Source organism: Tetranychus urticae, chromosome 2, assembly GCF_039701765.1.
Source record: "Tetranychus urticae isolate SD_2017Ah chromosome 2, NJAU_TeUrti_SD_1.0, whole genome shotgun sequence".
In the NCBI taxonomy this organism is placed as follows: Eukaryota; Metazoa; Arthropoda; class Arachnida; order Trombidiformes; family Tetranychidae; genus Tetranychus; species Tetranychus urticae.
The window spans coordinates 18,374,704-18,399,754 of NC_142959.1; the positions used below are offsets into that span (position 1 = coordinate 18,374,704).

A 25,051-nucleotide genomic window follows, 5' to 3' on the forward strand; every position below is an offset into this window, starting at 1 on the left:
CAATATATCTTTGTATTCAACCATTAAAGCTTTATGTTGTTGAAATTTGTTGAAATTGAAGGATTCTTGATCATCAGTGTGCATTTTAATTTATGTTACATCGATATGCAGAAAAAAATAATCGTATCCTTGTTTTTGGTATATTTGCGCATTGAATTTACGCGCAACTTTAATTCAAAAATACAGTTGTCAACTGAATATTATGCAAGTTATCACAAAATCATGAGTGTTACAGAATAAAAAATCTCAGATTACCTATATTCGTGGTCAATTTGATAGTAACACCTATTGTAACAAATAAATTAATCACTTTATTGATTATTCCATTATGCGCAAGTTTGAATATTTTATTTTGAATATTTAGTTGCACTTGGTCGATTTTGCATATTATCGAGTAGATTATAATTAATTAGCTAATTGTGGTCAACTCTACATTAACTTAAATTTATAATTGAAGTTAATTAACAAAATGACGTTCACTGGTAATTAATTATAAAAGAATTGATAAAGAGAGCTGAAAGAATTTAGTATAAAAGGGTTAGAATTCCATTGTTTATCTCATATTAACTTCTCAGTTCCTCTCAACTAGTTCTCCAGCCACCGGTCAATTTTAGGAAGCATTCGTTGGCTCCCTTTGCCTTCCCTTTACCGTTACCTTCCTTATAAATCTTTAGTTGTAAAACCACCTAAAACTATTGTAACACTATTGTAACTCTATTGTAACTCTATTGTAACTCTATTGTAACTCTATTGTAACTCTATTGTAAACCGTACCGTTGTACCTTTGATTGTAAACCTTGCTTGTTAATTTTCAACACCAAGTGTATCTTTAATTGCGAACCCTTTATTGTACCCCTTTGTTGTTAACCTTCCTACGTCCTCTACACTCCACTACACAGATTCTGCTGCAAATAATCTCCGTCCAGTTTCTCGAAATTCATAGTAATTCATTCTTGCTATTCTTGCTAATACTCAATTCATTCATACTCTTTGCCGAATTCATTTCAATTCAACTTTCTTTGTCTTTTATGACTGTATATTACACGGTTTATAGTCATAAAAATTACTGAAATCTTAAAATCAAAGTAAATCGTATAAAGCAAATAAGATTCAATAATATTAATGTTATACATAAATCTAATGAATCATTAACGATTAAACAAAAGTAAAACATCAAAGTTAGTAAATTCAGCAACAATAAATATGATAAAATTGGGCCAATCTTACAATAAAAGCTTATTCTCAGAATTTTCATAATTCTTGCAATCATTAAATAACTTCATTCATTGTATTTTGACTAGTTTTCTTGTCAAATCAAAAAAGACAAGTTTGGATATTCGGTGGTTTAGACTGTGAATCAAAAGCCAAATTTGCAGAAATCGTCGAGTATAGAGGTAATAAGACTCCCCTCGGTGTGATTAAAAATATTTTGCACGGGACGTAAATTGCTACTCAGATTTTTGGAAAATTTATAATAATTTGGACCAATATAATTTGCATTCGCATGATCAATCAACAGTCAATCATTCGAAAAATTTTCTTAACCCAGCTAATCAGACTGCATACGCAAACTAAAAAGAGGATATGGAGGTCACTTAAGGATTATATTCAAAAGTCATTGAAGAGAGATGATTATATGATTACTTTTATGTGCGGTTAAATATCTTGTGTTTATTTAAGTAATCCAGATGTAAATTAAGTTAATTTTTAGTTGAGTAAATTTGTTCGTGAGTTTGCCGAAGCTGCCACTAGAACCAGATGAAATGGCAAATAGACAATACAGATGAATGTTCAACCTTACCATGTAAAAATAACTTTAGATTTAAATACAAAGAATGTGAATCCGAGTACAAGCTTTAATTTGACAAACTCTAATAAGAACAGACCCTTGCAACTGCCTTCTAGTGTTTATTTTTGGGAAAGATCAATAATTTTGTTTCTGCTGCCATCCATTTCAAAGCAAAAGCAAATGTTAACGCTATCCCTTTTGCAATCGATATTGGTTAACACTAGAGGGCAGCATCTCTTATGAAAATGGGTTCAATGATTGAGTTGAAAACAAAGCTGAGTGAGTAAAGATGAAATGAAAGTTGAGTTTGTTTTTACTGTCAGTGTTGGCTGAAAGTATTCAAGTCATGAGACAAGGATAAAGATGATATTTATTTTATCTTGTGTTGGATTAATACTAATGTGGCCTCAAAGTTCATATTGCCGACTCAATAATCAACTGAATGTTAATTGTTTTCGACTACCGATCCCAATTAGAGAATGCATTATATAATATATCTAATATGATTTTTTCATGATTCAGATTAAAATCTAGCATTGAGCATTTATAATATAACATGAGACACTAAGGGCAGTAAAAGTACTTACATTCAGCGATCGCATTTGTTAGCACCGTGACATAATGCGCGCCGATTCTGTTATTGGAACTATGAGAGTTGTATAAGTTAGAAAATGTAATCAGAAATCAAATAATCAATCAATAAATCAATAATCTGTTCAATGCTGCCAAATATACCGATTGGTCTGGGTATAAATACGGCTGAGTACGAACAGAGACCATCAGATTATGTTTGATGGTACATAAACTATGCTTATCATAAAGTATTGATGCAAAATCATTGACAAGTTTGAAAGCTATTCCAATGCTATAACAAACTTTTGATAGCCTGTAATTGTTTCTAAATTAGCTGTGATTATTTTCTTGTCTTGTTTTGCATGTGTTTCAAAAGTTCTGTATCTCTGTATTTGCAATTCGCGGCCGAATAATTATCTGAGTCTTCAACCTCATCGGGTTTTCATCAAATATTGGCCTTTAATCAAATTGACCAGTTTTCTTGCTAGCTCATGGTTAACACTGGGTACACGATGAAATCATCGACGATAAAACCTATTTGGATAAGACCACAAAAACTGAGTCAACATCTCCCTGTATCGGTGCAATGAACTGCAATTTCGATTAAAATGATATATGCTTCCATCCCGAATTTCGTACTTACTTGAAACTTTAAATTGTTCAATTATCTGCTTTCATGCCGCTTGTGAAGCATCTACACCTTGATATTATTCTTGGCATCTTTCGATGTTGATTGGCAATGAAATAAATTTTGACAAGTGAAATACAAGATTCGTTTGCATTTTATTGCTCCATTCAGACACTCAAAATCAAATGATCAAACAAATAATTTTCAAAAATAAAACAATCGAGAAAAGCAAATTAATTTGAAAAGTGATACAAAGTGTGTTTATGATTCGGAGAAATGCGCTTGTCCAATTGTTTGCGAATCGACCTCAATCAATGATTCCAATCTGAAATTTAATTTTCATTTAAAGATGGATCCACCAACAAATGAACAGCAACATCCAAGTCTACAATATTGTGTCTCATTAAACACTGGAAATGATGGCAATCATATTCACTCTTTTATATCATATCGCAAGTTAACCTTACATGATATAGGCGGAGATTCAATTCTAATTTTCAGTGGGTGGAGATAGTCAGCCATTTTAGGTTCTTTTAAAAGAACGCCTACAAATTCTGAAACATTTCAAACATGAATAATATTCACCATTCAATCAGCATTCGATAATGATAATCATGAAATGATTTTATTTGCATTTCAATTTGTTCTAACTTTTTTACGGTCGCTGTCAAATCTATTTCTCTCTCATCATGATTGATACCATTTTATTCAGGGGAAAGAGGAAACAATTTGTTGCTTGATTGTGCTCGTTAAGCTTCATTGTGAATGTTGATAATTTGTTGATATGTATTGAGGTTTAATCTTGGTTTTTAGGTTTACAAGGAAAGGTTAGCACAAGAGAAGAAAAAAATGAGAAAATGAAGAAATCAGAAATTCTTGGCATGGAAACTCGACAAGTGCGCAAGTTTGCGAAGAAAGTAAACTTCGTTGGTTAAAAGTAAAGTTGCAATTTTCATGCAAAATTTGCTTCCCTGAAATGTCATGGAAAATGAAATTCTGCAAGATTCAACATTTTCTCATTTTCTTCTTCTTTACATTTAATGAATATTTTGGTCTAGAAGTGAAAATAGATTAAAAGTTATATATTTTATCCACATTTATCATGTTATTACAGGTTATTCTGATAACAGTGATGATGATATATTGATTATCGTTGATAGAAGTTGAGTTTTCACTTTGAATTTGGTAGTTAAAGGATCATCTCAATGAGCCTCGTCAACTTTAACCTGCTTTAATCAAAGACCAGATTAGAAGACAAAATCTCTATCATTTCTAGGATTATTATTATTACAAAGTGAAAGATGATTTCACATGAAACTGTCCATTTGCTTGAATTGCTTCAACACTTGTGACTCCAGTTGTTCACAAATGGCAACAGCAAAGATGTTATTACACTTTATCCTGACCTGATTAATTCATTGTAAGCTTCAAGTGCAACAATAATAATAAGCCAAAGCGTTTAATTAAAAAGCTAAATTGTGGCTTAGAATGCAAATTGTCTTCAAAGTGCAAGTGTGTCCTTTCAATAGCATCTCATGTCGATCCATCAAAAGAAACATTCAATACTTTTCGATGCTCTACAATTTATATCATTATTATTATTATTATTATTACATTTTGCAGCTTCTTTTCTATCAACTGTATTTCCCATAGTTTTATGGTTGACTGGGAGTGAAAGGCAAGGGAAGGTTAAATATTAAAGCAAAGTTATTGTGATAAAGAATCGTTTTTTTACAGATAAGAGGATATTTTATGCTATTGCAAGGGAATGTTTAACCAAGCAAAACAATGTTCAACTTTTTTTTCAATCTTTTTCAAACTGATATTGTCTGAATATTGGTGAATATCATTTGCTAAATATTTTTCTTTGCCTTTTGCGAAAAGAAAAGGATTTCCAATGTTTTCGCTCTTCTCTTTACAAGACCGTCTTGGCCCAAAGTGAAGATATTTTCAGGGCAAAGAAGACAATTAATTTCTATTGTATTTACAAGGGAATTTATAGTATGCAGTATTCATTGCTAATCTATGTATATTCACTGATAATATCTTGAGAATTCTGAGAATGCTTTTATTTTCGCTCTTCAACTTTTCTCGTTTTTTTCAACTTTCCTGAGGTAACATTACAAGCTAAGCAAATGTTACACATTGAGATTGTACAACTGCAACAACCAAACACTTTTCAAGAACCAAGAGTTTCTTGAGAAAGAGTTCAGTTCATGTTCTAATTCCTAATTGTTGGCAGATTATTTGTTCCTTTTGGTAAACATTAATAAAATAATTGACATCTAGTTACACCTGAGAAAAATATCAAGCTTCTAAAGTTGATAGCGACGGAATTGATTCACTTCTATCTGTAAGCATTTCCACTATAGTCGACAGTTGAGTTTCGAGATTATTTTATAAGCAAACAAAATTTGACTTTTGTCTGCTTTAAAACACTTTAAAATTACAATTAAGTTAAAGTTTGAAAGCGAACATTTTTTTTTGTCTTTTCTCAATTTCAAATTGATATCTTTTCTTCTCAGTCAATTGAAATTGAAAGTTCAGATTATTATCACATTTGAGCAAAACCAGCAAAAAATAATTTTCATTCAACATTTCAAGAAAATCGCCAAGGAAAGTCACAATTTTTCAAGAAAAAGAGTGTTTTTTCCTCTTCGATTGGAAGACTTTGAGTGATTTTTGTCGTCACACAAAAGGGTTTGAAATGATCATTTTTACAGCTAATAAGGGTTAATGATTGTTAATATTGCTTAAAATACACTTAGTTCGAGTTTGAATTTTCCATAAAATAGAATGGAACTCGAATTGATATTTTTTCGATTCTGAATATGTTCTGTTTTTTTGTTTAAGGCTTTCAAATGTAGCTCCAATTTTAATGATTGGATAAATCAACTGTTTAACATTTTTCTTCTCAACCGAAGTTGAAAGTCAACATTGAAATATAATTTGATATTCACTCTTGATCCATGCAAATGATATGTAACATAAGAATGCATTGTTTCAGCAATTGGAAAGTCGATTGTCAATTGATCTTCAAAAGACTGACCATTACTATTAATCAACTGGATTCTTAATTGAAAGACTCAAGGGGCAGTGATTTACACCCTTTTCACATTCACATAGAAAAGGCCAAAAGAGAAGAAAAAAAGGTTATTTTATCATGATTAGTTTTACGATTATTCAGGGAATTATAGGGAGTCAGGATAGAGGAAAGTTGGGAAAACGACAAAACATTCATTCTCATTATTAAACTCGTTAAGAGATACTTTTGAGGTTGAAGGTGACCAAGGTAATAAGGATTCAGGTTAATGGTTAAAGATTTGTTCAACATTCACAATAAAGCATCAAAAATGACAACAAATGAAACAAGTTAACCAATCACAATTATGTCTATAATAAGTAGAAGATGAAGGAAATTTTTTTTTCGCCATTTGTTCTTTATCCATTTTCGATAATCAGTTGAGCTCAAAACTTTTAAAGATCATGGCCCAGTCGATCCATTTCGCTAATGAGAAAGTCGACGTCTTTTGGCTTTACTCCAGAACTGGAGATTATGTTTCGGAAAAAGTTGGGTTTATCACCTAAAGGTTGATAGCCGACCATCAAGGTTCCTTCATTCATCATTCGAGCCTTTAAGAGTGGAGTTATCTGAAAGAGAATTTGTTTCGAGTTGAGAAATTGGAAATTTAAAAGTTCTAAGAAATCATTTTTGTTGAGAGAAATGAAAAATGAATTTGAAAAGATGTTAGCTTTTTATATATGAAAGTGTAACTTGAAACTGTTTAATCCATTTTCAATTTTGACACTTTTATAACACTTTTTGCTTTTGAAACTTGATCTCGTCTTTGGAAAATGATTACTTCTCATGAAACTCACCCTTCCCAGTTCTTGTTCCCATTCACGGTTCTTTTCATTATTCCGTAATCGTGTTGGAATATACCAGAAGCATACGTTTACACATTCCGGTTCCGGCCAGATAAGATGGAATTTATCCTTTTCTTCTTTCAATCTTTTCACTAGATAACTGAAAAGGAAGAGAAAGTTTCATTTTTTGTTCTGTTCAATGAAAAGCAGCGTTTGGATAAACATTGTCAATTGATGAATGATGCAAAATGATGATAATAATGGGAAACTTGTGCACAAAGTAAACATAAATTGGATCAAATTACTCGAGTAGACTTGAACTTTATCGAGAATCGACTTCTTTCTCATCTTATTATCATCATTATTATTTGGTAAATAAATACTTACTGTGTCATATCAAAGAGATGGTCAATGTGCTTCTCATAGCCAGTGTCACCCTGCAAAGGCACAATTGAATCAAGTGTTAATCAAAAGGTGCAACAGGAAATTCACTTTCACTTTGAGTTTGGTTCATTTGAAAAAAAACTCGGAAATGGTCCATGTTTTGAACTAATAAACTTTTCTATCTTTTTATCAAAACTTACTTTGGATCGCCACATTAACCACAACTTGAAGATGTCATTGTGACGTCCACATTGAATAACTTTGTCTCCAGTATCGTATGAAACGTCGTAATGTTTGTCTTGTTGGAACAGGTAATCGGCACACATTTGATTGCATTCAATTAACAAACCCTGTCATCACAAAGAAGAACAAATTTGCAGGAAATTAGTGGATTAAATGGGATGGAAGGAATATCAATATTGAGAGGAGAATATCATTTTTATCAGAGAACAACAAAAAAGAGAAGAAAAATGATGAAAGTTGCAACTTCTGTTGCCTACCGATCATGATGATGATAATGATGAAGGGAAAGGAGAGAAACCAAGGGAACGGCATTTTGATGATGTTCACCAATTGCAACACATTGTACAACATTGAAAGATATTTGGTCGAGAAAAGAGGCAAATTCCTTAGCAGTTGAAGAGAGAGAGAAAAGGGAATCAAAGTTGGGCGAAGGGAATGAGAAGATGATGATAATGATGATGGTTATGATGAGGATGAGAGAAGAGAATGAAAGGGATTTTTCCTTTGCCTTTTTATATTTCCACTTGACTTATGGTAAAGCGTCAGCTGCTTTTGCTTACTTTTTTTTATTCTTGCTTCTCTCTCTGTCTCTCTCTGTGCTTCCTATAAATCTTGCAGCTTATGTGAGATTTCACTTTGTAAATGGTGAATCTTTTGTTCATTGGTGAAGCTGTAAGGTTTAAAAGGCAATTGATATCCAGTTGAAGGAAGCAAAAGTGAATGAGAGGGAAACAACGCAACATTCAATTTGTTCAATTTAGAGTAAACATTATAAACAGTTTCTCCTCGTTTTGTATCCACAAATTATTTGCTACATTTTAATAGCTACTAAGTCAATGCTATTATACAGTCAAGTAAAGTCACAATTAACCGATCAAGGCAAGTAAAAGTCGGTCAACTGGAATTTAAGTTTATCGAAATTGGCAAATTGTCAAGAGAAATTATTCTTTAATATCGCTACTTATTATTAATATTTCATATCTTTTATGGTCAATAAAATGTAAATCATACCTAAGATCGAGTCTTGAAATTTTATCAATTATTTGCTTCGAGTTAAATGATCGTATTTTTATCCAAAAATTTCCAAAAAATTCCAAAAATTTGGAAAAATTTATGATTCTCAATTCATGAACTTTGTAATGAATAAAATGATGAGCAAAACTCGGATTCATTAGGAAATGTGATTTTGAAGAAAAATTCCAATATTTATATTGGGCATGAAACGTCTGCTATTCGTGTTTTCATCTTTTCTGATATTCTGAATGAAACAAGAAATTAACTCATGAAATTTCTTTGAAGTAGCTGAAACCAATAGTCAAAGTTGAGGCCAAAACTGAGATGAAAATTTGAATAATTAGCTATTGATTTATTCAATTGTTTCTTAAAGATATAAGTTGTCTCCATGAGAAGAGAAATGTTTTCTTATAAATCGAAAGATTGACCAAAACAAGAAATGAGATGCGTCTTTACTCATAAGCCAGACTAGTTAGCCTTTGATCAAAATAGCATTTTGCTTCAGTCAATCAATATTGATGCCTTTATGAGCCAATATTGAATAGTCAAATTTCTGCCTCTGATATCAGTTGAAATTGATTAATTTTTTGATCTACACTTACATCTCGCTTAAAATGAACCGTTGAACACTGAAGTAGAGTTCCCATGAGCTTGTGTGGATTCCATGTGACTGACTGAGCTCGCTCAATACCAGCCAAACGATGTCGATGTTTCCGTGATAACAAACATCCTCCACCCCAAGCAGCCTGAACCCGAAACAAGAATAACGGTTAAAAGATGAAAATACAAATCAAATGGTTAATCGACTTACATCAATGTGTAACCACATGTTATACTTGGCACAAATATCTGCTAACGGATTAATGGGATCAAACGCTCCAAGAACAGTAGTGCCACAAGTACAGTTGACGAAGAACGGTCGGTGACCCTTTTCGATAGACTCTTTAACAAGCCTTTCCAATTCCTCTGGAATCATTCGTCCACTTTAAAGAAGACAAAAATTATTGTAAAGATGGAAAACATTTTTTACTAAAAAACAACAAAAAACCAACTTTGCATCAACAGGAACTTCAATGACATTATCAGTGCCAAAGCCACAAGTAGCGCCTGCTCCTTTAGTTGAATAATGACTCTGTGAATAACAAGATGAAAATGGATCAATCAATTGTTGAGTTGAACACACAGCATTTGCACTCCCAATGATGATAACGATGTCAATTAGGCACGAACTGTCCATCAACAAAAACAGTGAACAAGGATAACAATGAGAACAACTTGGAACCATTTTGTCTTGAAACTAACAAGCAAAATATCAATACATTTTTTTGTTCATCCATTGTTGCCTCTTGTTTCATTTCATCAATTGGTTAACATTTTCACCAAAAGAAAAAAAACAATGTTTTCCTTTTCTTCCTTTTATCAAATTATAACTATTTACATCTAATTACAGAATTGTTCATTTACTATCCAAGACAATTTCAATCAGAATGTTTCATCCATCGTTCAACATTATTATTTCGACTCCTAATGATACTCATTTATGTTGAAGAAGAAGACGGATTTATCTTCACAATTATTGTCTTCACTTCATTTCAACTCAATGAGGCCAATGAAATCTGAGAATCATCTTTTTACTCAAATAACCGTAAATCAGTCGAAAGATTATTTCTGTTTTCAGATCAAATTACAGCTAATCATTTCAATGTTTTGCCTTGTTTGGTTCAGGTGACAGTAACTTACATGTTCAGAAGTAAACAGAACCAGCTGAGGTAAAGCTTTAAGGCCTTTGGTCTTGTACTCGGGAAACATTTGATGTCGAGCAACAATAATGGCATAAAGATTCGAAATAGCACCACCTGAATGGAGAAGCGAAAAGAGTTATTAATCGAATTTACTTTTGAAATCATCTTACCTGGAGCAAGGATTGAATCACCATTTGGAAAGCCAATGATGTTTCGCATTTTTTCCAGAACAAAGTGTTCCATTAAAATGAATATTGGTGCAATTTCATAGGTAAACCTGGATTAGAAATGTTGAGCTCCAGTTATTAAAAGTTGAAAGCATTTTGTAGGATTAGGTTTGACAACATGATAATGAGGATGGAAATGAAAGGAATCGTGATTCAATTTAACTAAGGTAATCAGCCTTGAAAACAGTCAATTTGTTTAAACTTACATATTGGTGTTGGCTGTTGCTGTTAACCATTCACCAGCCATTGAAACAATATCCAAACCGCATGAAAGTTGATTGAAATAATGTGGATGCCCTGAAATTCAATGCAAATGTTTTACTTCATTTTAAAGTCAAATTGATTTTTTTGCCATTATTTATCTTCTTTTATTAAAATATAACATTTTCATTATCTGTTACTTTGGATTAACAGTTAAAGTGTTTGAACGCTTGACTGGGAGTTGCAGTTGATAATGTTGGTCATTCTGTTATCTCGTTACTTCAGACCTTTAATGTGACAAAAGATGAGTTTTGACACAAAAGCTGGTAATGGTAATAAGAAGGTAAAGGAATACACAATTTAATAAACATTGGTTTAACATTGATCCAGCAAAATCAAGTTAATAATCACTTGCCGCAGGCAACGCAAAGGCAACATCAATGGAAAAGTTTGGCGATAAAAAAACGTGTCATCATCATATCTGTTTACTTTGCTTTCAGCGATTAAGGATTATTAGTTCTTAGTTGGGATTACATTTTATTATGTTAAAGCTAACAAAAGTGATATCAAACAGTTTAATGACAAACTTGTAAAGATTAATTAATAAACTTGTTCTTCTTATCATTAACATTTATAAGACTTAACTTCAATATTAATCAAAACATTCGACTTGTAATATTTTCGACAAGTTCCAGTTCTAATTAAATACAGAGAAAATTTAAACATCAAGTTCGATTCGATTTAAGCCTTTTGAGAATATTAAAATTAAGATCGAGAGCGAAAAGTAGATTTCTTAGAAGTGCGAAAGAGCTAAAAATCACGAGTAAGTCTTCGCAAGATTTTCAGTGAAGGGTTCGAGACTGAACTTTTTCTAATTGGATTATTCTAAGCTTTGAGCGAATAGTGTTTTTAATTAAAGTTAATTTAAGACTATGAAAACTCCTTGATGAGCTGAAAGGACGAAGCAGCATTTGAATGTTTGGCTCATTTAAAATTTCAATAAAATCGATTGAAATGTTCAAATGAAAAGTTTTGTGTTTAACGACTAAACGAGAAAAAGATGATTTGAAATGATTAAACAATTTAGAGTCTTGATTGAAAGAAATTGATGAAATTGTTAAGTTAATTAACAGTCAATTAATTTATCTAATAAGTAAATAATTGGTAGACTTTTGCAGTAATCTTTCCTGATACAATGTTTGATCTTGGGCACACTTTGATAAACATGATAATTTTAATTGAATTTGCATGAAAAACATGGCACTAAATGATCTTGATGATTAGTTAATTAAACAAAAAATGGTAAAATATTGAAAGACGCAAACTCAATTTCATTATTCACTGTTGATGGAAACACGAAAGAGAATCAATTCAACCATTATAGATGTGAATCCATTGCAAGGTGTTGCTCAGTTAACGGAAGTAAACATGATTCTGAGGCAGAAAAAAATGAAGGAACCACTTCTTTATAGGTCAAAAGGGGGAAAAACAAGAGTAAATCGATAATCGATTGTTGAAAGAAAGAGCAAAGAGAAAGAGAATAAATTTCATGGTCGAAAGATTTGTAAGTATTTTGTTAAGGTCAAATGTAAGGCAAGAAGATGATGAAGGCAAAATGATGGCAAAATGATGAGGAAAAAGAATCGAAAAAAGAAAGGATTCAACATTTCCGTCAAAATTTTATTCCATTTTTTAACCTCAAAATACATTTCTTTAGTTTCATCTTCCCTCTAATATGAGTTTCACTTTACTGGGAGTAAAAACTCCGAGTAAATATCTTTTGAAGCCATGATGACTTCAACTTTGATTGGGTAAGCAAATTGCATCCAACAATGGGTAAAGAAGATGAAGGAAAAGATTGATGAGATCAATTGTGATTAATTATTTTCTTTCACTTTTATCATTCACTGAGAATCGAGTAATCACTTGTAACTATTATTGAAGTCAATCAGTTGACCTTAATGTGTCTTGAAATAGTTAATCAATGCAGTTTAATGTTCAATGGATAATGTTGAGGATTAAACGAAAAGGTTGAAAGAGGTTTGTAACAATGCATTTGATTCATTCCTTTGTCACATTTGCTTAAGTTGTTTGCCGAATGAGTTTTACATTTTTTAGACTTTTTTTTATTTCGTTTTGAAAATTGATTTTCAATGGAAATGTCAACCAATCTTGTTGGACCATTTTGAGGTCTATTTTTGTCTGTATACCTTTAAATCTGATGTGATGATTTAAGTTGATGGTGAGATGGGAACATGTTGAGAGTTTACCTTATGTTGGCTCTGAACAAATGGGAAAAATGTTGAAACTGAGTTATCGGAAAATGTAAAAGTATTAATATAAAAAAGAAGAAGGAAAAGTGAAAGTTTTGTCCTTTGTATGGTTTAGTATTGTTTGCTTGTGAAAAGCCATCAACTTGTAAGTGAGTGGATCTGTTGAAGCTAAATAACAAGTCAACTGTAATTGGATAACCATGTAAATGCAAGATTTTCTCATCTTGAAATAGATTCTTAGAGTTAATCCAGTATTTGATTTGTGCAGATTAACTTAATAATGGCAAGTATAAACTGTGTCAATGTTGATATCCAATTGAAAATTGATGATGGACAGGTTGAAAATGTTTTCATAAACTGGACTTGAGGTGATACTTTTCCTAGTTATTAATATTTTCCTTCATAACTTTCATTATTGCAATACTTGTGATTTCCTTGTCAAGAATAAAGTCTGATGAAGTCGCAAAACTAACATCTTCAGCTTAAGCAATTGTCCAACTAATAACTAATTAAATGTTTTCATTCAAAAACGAAACTCTTTTCATTTTCCTGTTCATTGCAACTTCTGCTTCAAATCAATGGACATTATCAGCAACTTGACTTTAGACTAGTTCCCATTATGCTCGAATAACTTCGTCCTTAGCTGACCTTAAAACCAGACAATTTTTCTGAAGATATTGACAAATCTGAAAGATTCGTTTCAACTGATTCAACTAATCTTCAATCTTCCAGTAAACTTTTTGCGAATCGCAAAAGTCACCCAAAGTTGCTATTCCATCTTAAAAAAATGGAATAGCATCCATGGAATTTTTGCTTAAAATTTGATATCATGAGAGAATAGCAGCGAAATCGATTTCAAGTTTAGTTTCTGAACAATGATAAATACATTTGAAACGAAAATTGTTCAAGAAAAATGATAAAACATCTTTTCTATGCTCTTAATTACTTTGAATCTGAAATGTTAACAGTTCAAGTTTTCGTTTCTATTAATAGGCTGAACCTTGACAGACTCACATATTGACCTAATTTTTTTGGCTGATATTTGAACAATTTTCTTAACCATTGAGTTGAGAAAATAAATTATATTTAATGATTAAAGAGTGAAGAGGAAAGTTGATGTGAAACCATTAAGTGAATAACATTTTCACTGTCACTTATCTGATTGAAGATTGCGTTGAAATGGTGAGAGATTCAAGTGACAGGGAAGCTTGAAGGAAGCCATAAGGTTTGATAAATGTTGAAAGATTCAAACGCTATTTTTGATACTTTTTAATTTCAGGAGAAAGAAGAGAAAAAAGAAAATGAATTTTTACAAAGAAAAACTGAATTTCCGTTAAGTAATAATTTGCTGTTAAAAGATAAAAAAGTAATGATGTTATGAGAGGAAAATGATGAGCTTAACTATGAGATTAACCAGCAAATGGAGTTGAAAATGGTAACAATTAAAGTATTAATATCAATGTTGAGATGAAATTTGTTGAACCAATCAATGCTTGCGATTTTTGATTGAAAATTCAATATTTTCTTTGATTGTCATTTCAATTTTCATCTGATTGTTGTCAATGGAAGGCAAAAGTATCACAAAAGTCTAGTTACACTTGAGATTCTTGTTTAGAAATGCTTGTTTTTTTTTCTTCTGCTTTTCCCTTTTTTTATATAAATATATATTCTGTCAACGATAAATAAATGTAAGCGGATTATTTTGTATGCGATTCAATGATTTTCTTCTTATAACTTTTTCTTCCTCATCATATTTCTGTTCAAGCATCATCTTTTTTCCTATTGATAAATGTAATAATAATATCAACATTATTTGTTATAATAACAGAGAAAAGGTGTTTTGATTGAAAATCAATTGAAGAAGGCAAAGTGAAAGCAACTTTACTTCCAAAAATGATTACATGATACAAATTTCCATCAATGATTCCAACAAGATTCATTGTGATGCCCTTTTCAAATCAACTTTACACTTTGACAAAAATCGACTTTCATCGACTGATTAATCAATGCTTTCGGAAATTCAGAGTTTTGCAGCGATTCATCAGATTAATTAATCTATACAATACAGTATATAAGGCGAATACAACCAATTTTTGAGCTAAAATTTTGGCTAAACGGAAAGTATTCTGAAACTTTAGTACCAAATGAAGGCATGATTCGACTCCAGGTTGAGATTTCTCAGAATTCAGGTTACTGAGAAATACAGGAAAATATAAGCAGAGGAAAATGAAGAATCGAATTCGAAGGAACTATTTTGGTTCAGTTTGATCTTTTTTACCTGCATTAGAAGCATACGTAAAACTTTCTTGCGAGTGTCTTCAGTTTTTGCAATGTTTTGTTATTTAACATAATCCTGTCTAAAACAATTGAAATTGGAATTATTTATAATGATAGTTGAAGCGGATTGTGGTAAAAATGTTAAGTTTCTGAACAATAAAAATTTTCTTATTAAGATTTCATCGTTATTATCGACATTATCATCAAGACATGTTTGTGACAAGGAATTGACAAATTTAATTGATTGCTGCATATAATTGTCTTGATAAACATTAAGCTGGAAAATAAATTGAAAAGAGTGGACCTGAAAATGATAATGAAAGCCAAAAAAGTTTAGGCCCAAAACTTTACTTTCAACAGACTACAACAATTATTTCATTTCAGTTGTTCATTGAAATTTGGTTTTTCAGGCAATCCAATTTTAAACGTTTTCAACTGTTTCATCAATTCTCATGACTTTATATTAAATTGGAGAAACTATGCAGACAGGAAATATTTGCGTATCACTAATTATTCTGGATACAAATTCCAATTCCAACAATTCAAAGTTAAATTTCAATAACTGAAAGGCCATTGATTTAGCTAGAATTGTAAATTTAACCAGTTAGCCTTTAAGGATAACTCAGGTTGAGAAGCAATAAACATCGATTTTAAACATTGATCAAACTTGAGTAAAAGTAAAATTTCAAAAGTTGCACCTTGAAAAGGTCAGAAGTCAACCTTTCTCAGCAAAAGATCAAAGCACTACAAGTCTTTAATTTTCAGAGTAAAGTGAAAGAAAAGACGATTCATTGAAACACTGGTTAATTCAACTTCTCCGCCTTTCCTCATTCTAATGTATTCTCATCAATTTGAATCAATTCTGATCAAATGGTTAAAGTGAACGGATAATTGTTAAGCTCAATCTTTTCGAAATTACCTTTTTTTCGGTGAAAAAGGGAAAAGCAAAAAGAGCAGGAGAAGAAGAGAAAAAAACATCTTCTTAAGGTTTTTCCTTGCAATTTTGGTATGACATTAACTACAAGGTTTACCATCAATCTTGTAGGATCATCCATGGTAGACTGATCAACATGATCCTTATGAGAGACTCAAAACTTTCTCCTCCTTTTCCTCCTACTTTTGCTTCTCCTGTCATCCACATTCTTCACATCATTTCTTCTTCCTTATTATTATCATTATTATTGAAACTCATCTTTCACTTCTTCCTTGTTGACTTCAAATTGCTATTTACTCTTCACTCGCCCGGTTTCAACTCCCAGTTCAAACATATTTAACAGATAAAAGTTTGCATTTTCATGGTTCAATTGTCAATTGAAACAAATAGCACAAAAAAAGAAGTTAAATAGAAAAGCAAGAAAAAGTCAAATGATAATTACCTGTTTTTACTTGATATTTTAAACATTGCTTACAATCGTTTAAAATTTGTTGAATATTCTTTGGATTCTCTGGAATTGTAAAGTCAAACAGTTGCTTCAGTTGATTTGGTTGGTGAAAGTCGACAATTTTTGTTGATCGATCCGAAGATTCTTTGATGAAATCGAGTAAAATGTCCACAATTTTCAACAAAAAGCTTCTCGTTGCTTCATAACCAGTCTCATTGGCTGGGAGTAAATCTGTGAAGAAAGAAAAGTGATTTTTTACAAAATTATCATCAAAAGACAATATTAATGCTTGGTTAATCTTCTAGAACGAAATGTTTATCGCATTTGTTCAGTGTTAACATTTCGCCGTTCAATTATCAAAACAAACGAAGAAAACATTTGACAAGGAAAATGTGTTTCAAACAAATTAATATCAAAAGCTGTTGCCACTAATAATGCAAGCAGAAGAAAAGGAAAAGAACATCAAAATTTTCTCTTCATCTGAACATGAGCTTGAAACAGGTTGAAATTATTACTTTTAAACTTAACCTTTCCATCTTGAGAGAAGAGAGAAAAAAGTGAATCGAAAAAATCAACTTTTTTGACAACTTTTCTTATCAATTCAACAGAAATTTCAATTCCATTGTAACATCATTTGGTAATGTTGATATGGAAATTGTTTTAAAATGTTTGATAAGAAAATGAAAGAAAATGAAATCTCTTTTTTTCTCGCCTGAATGTTAATCATGAATCGAGGGAAGAAAGGTAATGAGATGGGAAAAGAATGGATCATTTTGCAGCATTTTCATCGTCATTTGAGCTCACTTTCATCATCCATCTTTTTCCCCATCAAATGATCATCAAAGGAAGGGAAAGCAAAGCCTAACCTCTAATTAGATGCTTATTTGCTCTTCACTTTATCTTTTCACTTTTTTTCATCTTCTTCTCATTGATTGTGGTGACATTTTATTGTCAACTATCATTTGACTCATTCAATTGATTTATCATCTCATCAACAGCAAGAAAAGCAGATAAAAATCAATTCCCAACAGAATCAACATGATTAAGTATTATCAAGAGAATCAAGAGTCGACAAAAAAAAGAGAATCACTTTTTTCACCATTTCTTTACAATCTTTCATTACAATCTTTCATTTTGCATCTTTAAATTGCAAACCAGTATCAAAAATGTAAATCGGATTAACAATTGTAATCACATTAACCTTTTGTTTAAAGTCAACTTACCTGAAAATAAAAGGTTATCAATGTTTGTATCATTCATCTGTTGATTGATTTGATTCTCGGTTGTTTCATTCGTCATTTTTACGTCAACTTAAGCACAAGATTCACTTAACAGCAAATTAACATTTAATGATTAACAAGGAAATGTGATTATTGGCAGGTAAAGAGTTAACAATAAATTTTTAAAACAAGTAACAGTTAAATATCTAGACTTTACACAAACATTAACAGTAACAATAGTCTTTAGAGTTAAACTTTCATGGTTAACAGTTGAACAGGGAATGAAGAGAATCTGTGAAATTGAATAAAGAATATTTTCTCAAATTCTAATCAATTATATTTTCTCTCTCTTTCCCTATGAAACCTCCTCCTTCCATTGGTAGAACCTCCCATTTTGTTGGTGAAAATTCAGTTCAATTTACCTCAAAACATGAATCGAAGCAAATGAACAATTGCTTTTGCTTTACATTTGAATAATTGTTCAGTTAATTGTCTCTTTAAGGTCAACTTTGATTCAATTTATTCAAAATGTTGAGTTATTCAAACTTCCGGTGTTCATTTTCACTAATCTTTTTTTCTCTTGATTCGCTTTTCTATTCCATTTCAGGGTGGAGTTTCATGCTCACTGAATCTCCTTTGATTGGTTACATTTATTGTGACGTAAAACTTTGCTTCCATCCAATCAGAATTTTCTTTTTTTCACCATTCTTCATGATGAACATTTTTTTGTCATATATTTTCACTTGCTTTATATCAGCATTTCCATCATGTTATCATTATTATTATTATCTTGATATTTTCGCTTTTTGCTTGCAGCTTTATTAATGTTCAAACTACGGTTTCATGTTGAACCATTTAATGTTATTGCTTCTATTATTAGTCTTTTCATATTTTTACGCATCATTTTCATGACCTTTTACCTTTTACTTTTTTCAATCTCAGCTTTCCAACTTTCATTTCTTTTTCCATGCAATCAGAATTTCTGATTTTCTTTCATCAGTTTTCTTTGTCATTTAGCGATTTTTTATTCATATTTAGGTGATCAGTTAATGAGAACAGTTTAGTACAGCTTTTAGCTGTGACTCGTTTTAATGTTTATTGTTAGTTGTTTTCAATCGAAATTTTGATTATTTTTGCTTTCATTTATAGGATTTTTCAGAAAATTTCATTGGAATTGTTTCATCGAAATTAGATTTTTCAGAATCGCCATTCACTTTAATGAACAGTAGATGGAGCCTTTTGTTTGAACCGTTAGGTGTTCTCTTTTTGTTGCACTCAATAGATGGCATAACTGCTTAAGATGGTGATAAGTTTTTTTGATTGAAATTCAATTATTCAATGCAATTAAAACCAATTTTTATCAATTCAGTTTTAGAAATAATGAAGCTGAGTCTGACTCTCTAAATGTCAAGTATTGTTTGAGTAAATTTGAAACGTTCTATTCTAAAATCTGATAATCAAAATCCTTTAAAGACAAAAAACAATCTAAACTGGATAATTAACAATAAAATTACTAATAACTCGTGATCTTTATTTAGAGATCATCTCACAATGATATATCGACCTAATGATAGATACTTATCACATCATGCGAAACTTTTCAATTATCGGCTAACAATTTCTAAATTAAAATTAACTTCATCTATTGACCAAAGATCTGAAATTCAAGTCGAAAATTGAACATGGAAAACTTCGCATGGAACGAAACAAAAACAAATGGAGAGCAAATCAGTAACTTGAATAACTTGTCAGCCAAAAATCCACAATTCAACGAATCGACTAAAAGCACACGAATTTTCAAACTAAATTGCTGATTTTTTTCGATCTTGACTTTTTCCGAGCTATCATTCAATGCTCTTATAAAGCGAAATGTTCAAATACAATAGCTTCTATCCTTTTACAGGCCATTTTAGAATCCATTCATTGAGATTTATAACGATCTCACGGGTAAACTAGCAAATTAATAGAATGGCCATTATCATAAAACTCTTCACGGTATAATAGCACATTAAATTTCGATCCTGTCTTCATAATAGAATGGCTTTGTCGTTGCGTAAAATCCTGATTTACCTTTGACCTATGAAGTAAAATTCCTGGAAATGAGAGAGAAAGAGAGAGAAATGGAGAGAAAAGAAGAAATGTAAAACTGATCAATAACTCAATACATTAAGAGATGGGTAAAACAAGCATAAAACAATACAAAGGTAATCTTTTAGTTTCGAAATCACAATCATGATTTAAACAAGAAGAACTCCCAATTGTGGTTAAAACAGACGAAAAGATGAAAGGGAATCGCAGTCAATTTGTTTAATGATAATCAAAAAGTATTTAAAATGATTGAATAAATTACAATGGTAGCAAAGGAGAGTGGAGGTGACTGTTTGGCTGTAACTATGGCTACTGTTAGTCACGTGAAGATTTTCCCAGAAACGGTTGAGCCGCCTCTGTTAGTTAAAATGTTCAACTTGAACACAATTGATTTGCTTTTCGGTGGATAACTTTTCATTTGTTAAACTTTGATTCACGAAGAACCTGTTTTAGGTCAATTAATTGGTTTTATTTTCAACGATTGCCCCGTAATGTGGGCTTATTTCCCGTCAGTTCATCTCTTTTTGGTCATCATCTATTTAATAAGGTAAGTGACATAATTTTTAACCGATTAGTTACCCATTTATTGAGTTTGCAAAGTCCATTCTTCACTTCTGTCCCCTTTCTAACGTTGAGATTTCAAATTGAGTTTTATGGCTTTTGACAATTTATTAAATTTTGCCAAAGATCGATCGGTTAGTCTTGTTTCATTATCCACATGTTATTTGTTTACATGTTTTGGTGAACTTGGTTGCTCATTCAATGTTCAATGTTTGAAATGTCTGGACATATTCCAACCTGATCAATAAGTTAAGATTTGAATGATTTATTGATTATGTAAAATGTATGTAATTAATCTTGTTTTCCAAGGGTTGACTAGAAAGATCGCAATGAAGTTTTCAAGCCATGTTGAGTTGATTTAAAGTTATTCATTTTTCTCTCACGCGTAAAGATTTATGGAATTGATTAATTCCCGGCTCGATCAATAAATCCCTGAATATGTGATAACCTTATTTATTCACATTTCATACTTCCAATTAGTAAATTGTCACTAGTTTCATTGTATCGGCATATTATTAATCTTTAATTTTTCCACTTTTTTCCAGCTTTACATCTGGATATCAAATGAGATTGGAAGATCACTACGAAATCAACAGTCAAATATCGGACAATGAAATAGATGATTCCAGGATCGAGAATGTTAATAGTAAGTTTATTGATCCTGTTAGTTGATTGGGAAAACTGTTTAATAATTCTTATATTTGTTACTAATTTCAATTTATTTTCAATTGGCAGGTAAGATTAATGATTGTCGTAAAACTGCTCTATGGAGTTGTGGTAATGCCCTTTTGAAGGCTTCAAAGTTCCTGGATTACTTAATTGGCAAAGAAAGTCTTTACGCTAAATGTTCCATGAAAAAAGCTTTCCTCAATTGCCTTAATGAAATGAGTTCCAAGAAATGTGGCCGTAAACGAGGGAACCTCCACAAACTAAGTCACAAGTTTAAGCAAAAAGTTGCCCAGGTTTTGTGGTCAACTCGAAATTGTTATATTGCGCCATTTTTCGCTAATCAATTGGAAACGTAACAGCGAATCAACATAAATAACTAAATTATACTCCATTTGGTTTAGTAATCAACATTCAACCAATTGTGATTTCCTGTTCCATCGGCTCTACCATTTCTCTTTGTCTCCCCATTTTCGGAGGCCTGCACAATTGAAGTTTAGAATTGTTTTGGAGCTGTTAATTTATTGAAGGAATCACTTGGATAAATCTCGACCAACAATCAAGCTCACCCAGGAATCAACAAAAGCTTAATGTTCAGCCTGACCTAATGTTAATCTTGAAATCGATTGATAAAATATTTCTCTCATGGTCATTCCCCATTCATTTTGTCTTCCTTCGTTGGATTTATTTGACTACGAAAAAATAACAAGTTAATAGAAGATAGTATTTTAGTACAAGAAGACTCCGATAAATAAGTTCAAAATTTTAAACTTAAATCCTCATCATTCAAGTCAAAAACTTGTCTTAATATGCATTAATTGAGTAATTAATAGCCATGCTGTTATAAAGAATCTCATAAGTACAGTCCTTTGATTTAATCAGATTCAAGGCTTGCTTGAATAGTTCAAATTTTGGGCAAAACAAACCTCTAAGCTCAATCCGATTTGTGTTCAAAGACTTTTGAAATTAAAGTTAATAAATAATAAACAAGCATAAAATGATAAAATTATTATAAAAACATTCTCATTTGTTAACAAAGCAATTGATAAATTACTCTATCAAACATTTTGTTAATCTTGTTAACTGAAATAATAAAATCCCATTAATAGTCGAAGACTTGATTGTTACTGGAATATTCAAAGATATAATGTAAGTCAAGTTTCAATTAACAGCTTTATACAGCTCCCAATAATTAGTTCAATCGATTAAAATCACACCAAACTAAAATCGAAAAGTCCTGACTAGTTCTTTAATTCAATAGAGCATGCTTTGCACGTTCTGCACTGCTCGAAGTAATGACTGAACTTGAGATTTTTCAAGCATTTATTAGAATGGTTAAAATCAAGTAAAATTGACATATTAATAATACAATTGACTGAGATTTTTTGTATCTGCATTCATTTCTTGCTTCCAAGCCAAACCAATTTAGGTTTACTTATGATACAATATACATTCTGAAATTAATTGATCAGATATTAAAGTTATTGGTGAATTGATTTAGTTCTGGATGAATTTAAACGACGTGTACAATCTTGTGTACAAAAGATGTTTAATAATCAAGCTATAACTTAGAATTGATCATTCTAGCTTGATCAACTGAATTAATCATTCATTCAATTGGAGATTTCAACAGTAGCACAATTTTTACATGTAAATATCGAAATAAACAGAAGAGATGAAATACAGTTGATCGTTCATGAGATGTGATTAAAGGTCAAATTTTACATCAAATGATTTATTTGGCTTTGAGTGCTTACAAAAATTCAAAATGGGGGTGAAAGATGCACTGAAGATGGCTCCAATGGTTGAATGATGATAAAGATAGACAGAATGAAACCACATCACTTAATCAAATGAGAGGTGTTGAAGTAAAATGCGAAGAGAATACTTAAGGACATTTACGCTCAACTTGAGATTTTCCTCCTTCATCATACTCCTGTTTTGAGATCCACATTTGTTGGAATGTTCCCTATAAAAAATATTTAGATTAATTTTAATTCACTCAAAAATAATAATAAAGTTTAATAAGTTCAAAGAAATAAATTGAGAAAGCTCTTGAGGTAAACTAACCAGAGAAGCAAGAATGGATCCACCAATCCAGGCAGCATATCTTCGTTCAGCTGTTCCAACAGGACTGAGGAGTTTCAATCTCATACTCTGAAAAATAAAAGTAAAATCAGATAAAGAATCCAACCCCAAATAACTAAAGGAAAATAATAATATACCGGTGGAGTTTTGGTCGATAAATCTCGATTAAGTCTATCTGTGAATCCTTGAATAAGAGTATTTCCACCTGTCACTATAACAGATCCGTATAAAGCTGGCTTTATATCAACATCGCACATTCCTACACTTGTGGTAACTATCTGAGCTATTCCCATCACAGATCCAGGAACTCCTTTAATATTAGATGGATCAAATAAAGCTTCGGGGATTGAAAATCTTTCACATCCAAAATCTTGATTAAAACCATTAGGAAATTCGTAATGCACTGTTGGCATGTTTTCGATGGTTTCCTTGTCGTAAGGTGCATCATGGACTTGTAGAACACAGGCTTGAAAATCTTGAATAACTTCTTTGACCATGTAATTGTGCCATGATTTACTCACTTCAGGAATATTAGTTTTCTTAGTCCATTTAGGTACCGCTCCTTCATTGACAGCTTCTTTAGATGCAATCTGATAAGGTGGAACAATTTCAATGTTATGTTCTTCAAAATATTGGCGACATTGCATAGTGATAAAATCACCAGCAAGAGGAGATTTAACAATCATTTGTTGCAGCACAAAACCATCATGGATTGGAACAGCAGAGGTTTGAGAAGCTCCAGAATCAACAACGATACCTGTTGATCTTCCATTGGCAAAAGCAGACAGGACAGCATTTTTAACTAAGAAAAAAGCCGGTATATTGTACTTTTCGAACATAATTTCGGTCAATCTTTCTCTTTTACTTCTTACATTCCACTGTAAATAATAGAAAAGAAAGAAAGTTAAAGAAATAATTGATACTAAAGGAGAGATAATAATTTTAAGAGGAAATCGTATTATCGTACCGCTGCTTCTGACATTAATACGGGATGTAATTTTGGATCGGATTTTACGTGTTTCGCATAAACATGGTCGAGCATTTTTTCGAATAGATCCCAATCCTCAACTAAAAGTAAAAGTAAAGTAATTAGATTAGTATTATTTCAAATGAAAAGGCAATATTATTGAAGTAGAAATGTTTGTATGATTCGATTAGGAAACATATGAAGTGAAACCTCACATGGTTAGATTAATAGAATAATTTTAGAATAAACAAATGATGAAATGTTACAAGATGACTTACTCATGCCGTCTTTGAGAAACGTTGTCATTTCAACACCTTTCCTAGGAACATGAATAGATGTTGTATCGATGAAATGTTTTCTTTGTGCAGTAGGAGCCGGTTGAGAATCAACTTCCATTGAGTTATCAGGAACTTCATCGAGATAACCAACCATACTAGGTATCTCAGCTTTAAGAGAATCCTCTCCAGCAAATCCAGCACGGACAGAATAATGTCCAATATCAAATACGAGGGCTCCAACCTCATCTTAAATGAATGATTATTCGAGTTCACAAGAAACATACAAAGAGAAACATAACAAGAAAGAAAAGACGGTTAAGAACATGGTCCAAAAGATGCCATACAAATATTGTCAAAAGTAAACATACCTCCACCGTAAACCCCGCCACTCATTTTACCGTCTCAGATAATTAAATATAAAAATCACAAATAAACAATTACAAAAAAAAGAGTAGCACTTGTAAATGAGGACAATGAATTTTTATCCAAAAAACCGGGTCTTATCACAAGCACACATACGGCACTATCTGATCCAAGAAGTATCCGAAAATACTCGATACACTAAGAGATGAGACAATTTTAA

At 31.5% G+C, this 25,051-nt stretch overlaps 3 protein-coding genes across 3 annotated transcripts; 1 reads left to right on the plus strand and 2 right to left on the minus strand.

Moving 5' to 3' along the window:
* Nucleotides 1-3,126: 3,126 nt before the first annotated feature.
* Gad1 (glutamate decarboxylase) lies at nt 3,127-18,115 on the minus strand. The gene is made up of 12 exons (XM_015934308.3): nt 17,824-18,115; nt 16,595-16,831; nt 10,674-10,764; nt 10,411-10,517; nt 10,239-10,354; nt 9,551-9,630; nt 9,310-9,481; nt 9,101-9,244; nt 7,442-7,591; nt 7,245-7,294; nt 6,870-7,017; nt 3,127-6,641 (listed from the first exon to the last, which is right to left on the minus strand). The coding sequence occupies exons 1-12, from the start codon at nt 17,897-17,899 to the stop codon at nt 6,468-6,470; spliced, it is 1,545 nt and encodes a 514-aa protein (XP_015789794.1). The 5' UTR covers nt 17,900-18,115; the 3' UTR covers nt 3,127-6,467.
* A 2,173-nt stretch (nt 18,116-20,288) lies between these two features.
* On the plus strand, nt 20,289-22,141 carry LOC107366688 (uncharacterized). Its single transcript, XM_015934315.3, has 3 exons — nt 20,289-20,455; nt 21,015-21,115; nt 21,205-22,141. Exons 1-3 carry the CDS (start codon nt 20,400-20,402, stop codon nt 21,492-21,494), a joined length of 447 nt encoding a protein of 148 aa, XP_015789801.1. The 5' UTR covers nt 20,289-20,399; the 3' UTR covers nt 21,495-22,141.
* Nucleotides 22,142-22,816: 675 nt separating this feature from the next.
* Nucleotides 22,817-24,941, minus strand: Bap55 (Brahma associated protein 55kD). The gene is made up of 6 exons (XM_015934309.2): nt 24,837-24,941; nt 24,469-24,714; nt 24,191-24,291; nt 23,361-24,101; nt 23,206-23,292; nt 22,817-23,104 (listed from the first exon to the last, which is right to left on the minus strand). The coding sequence occupies exons 1-6, from the start codon at nt 24,859-24,861 to the stop codon at nt 23,024-23,026; spliced, it is 1,281 nt and encodes a 426-aa protein (XP_015789795.1). The 5' UTR covers nt 24,862-24,941; the 3' UTR covers nt 22,817-23,023.
* Between the last annotated feature and the right edge of the window lie 110 nt (nt 24,942-25,051).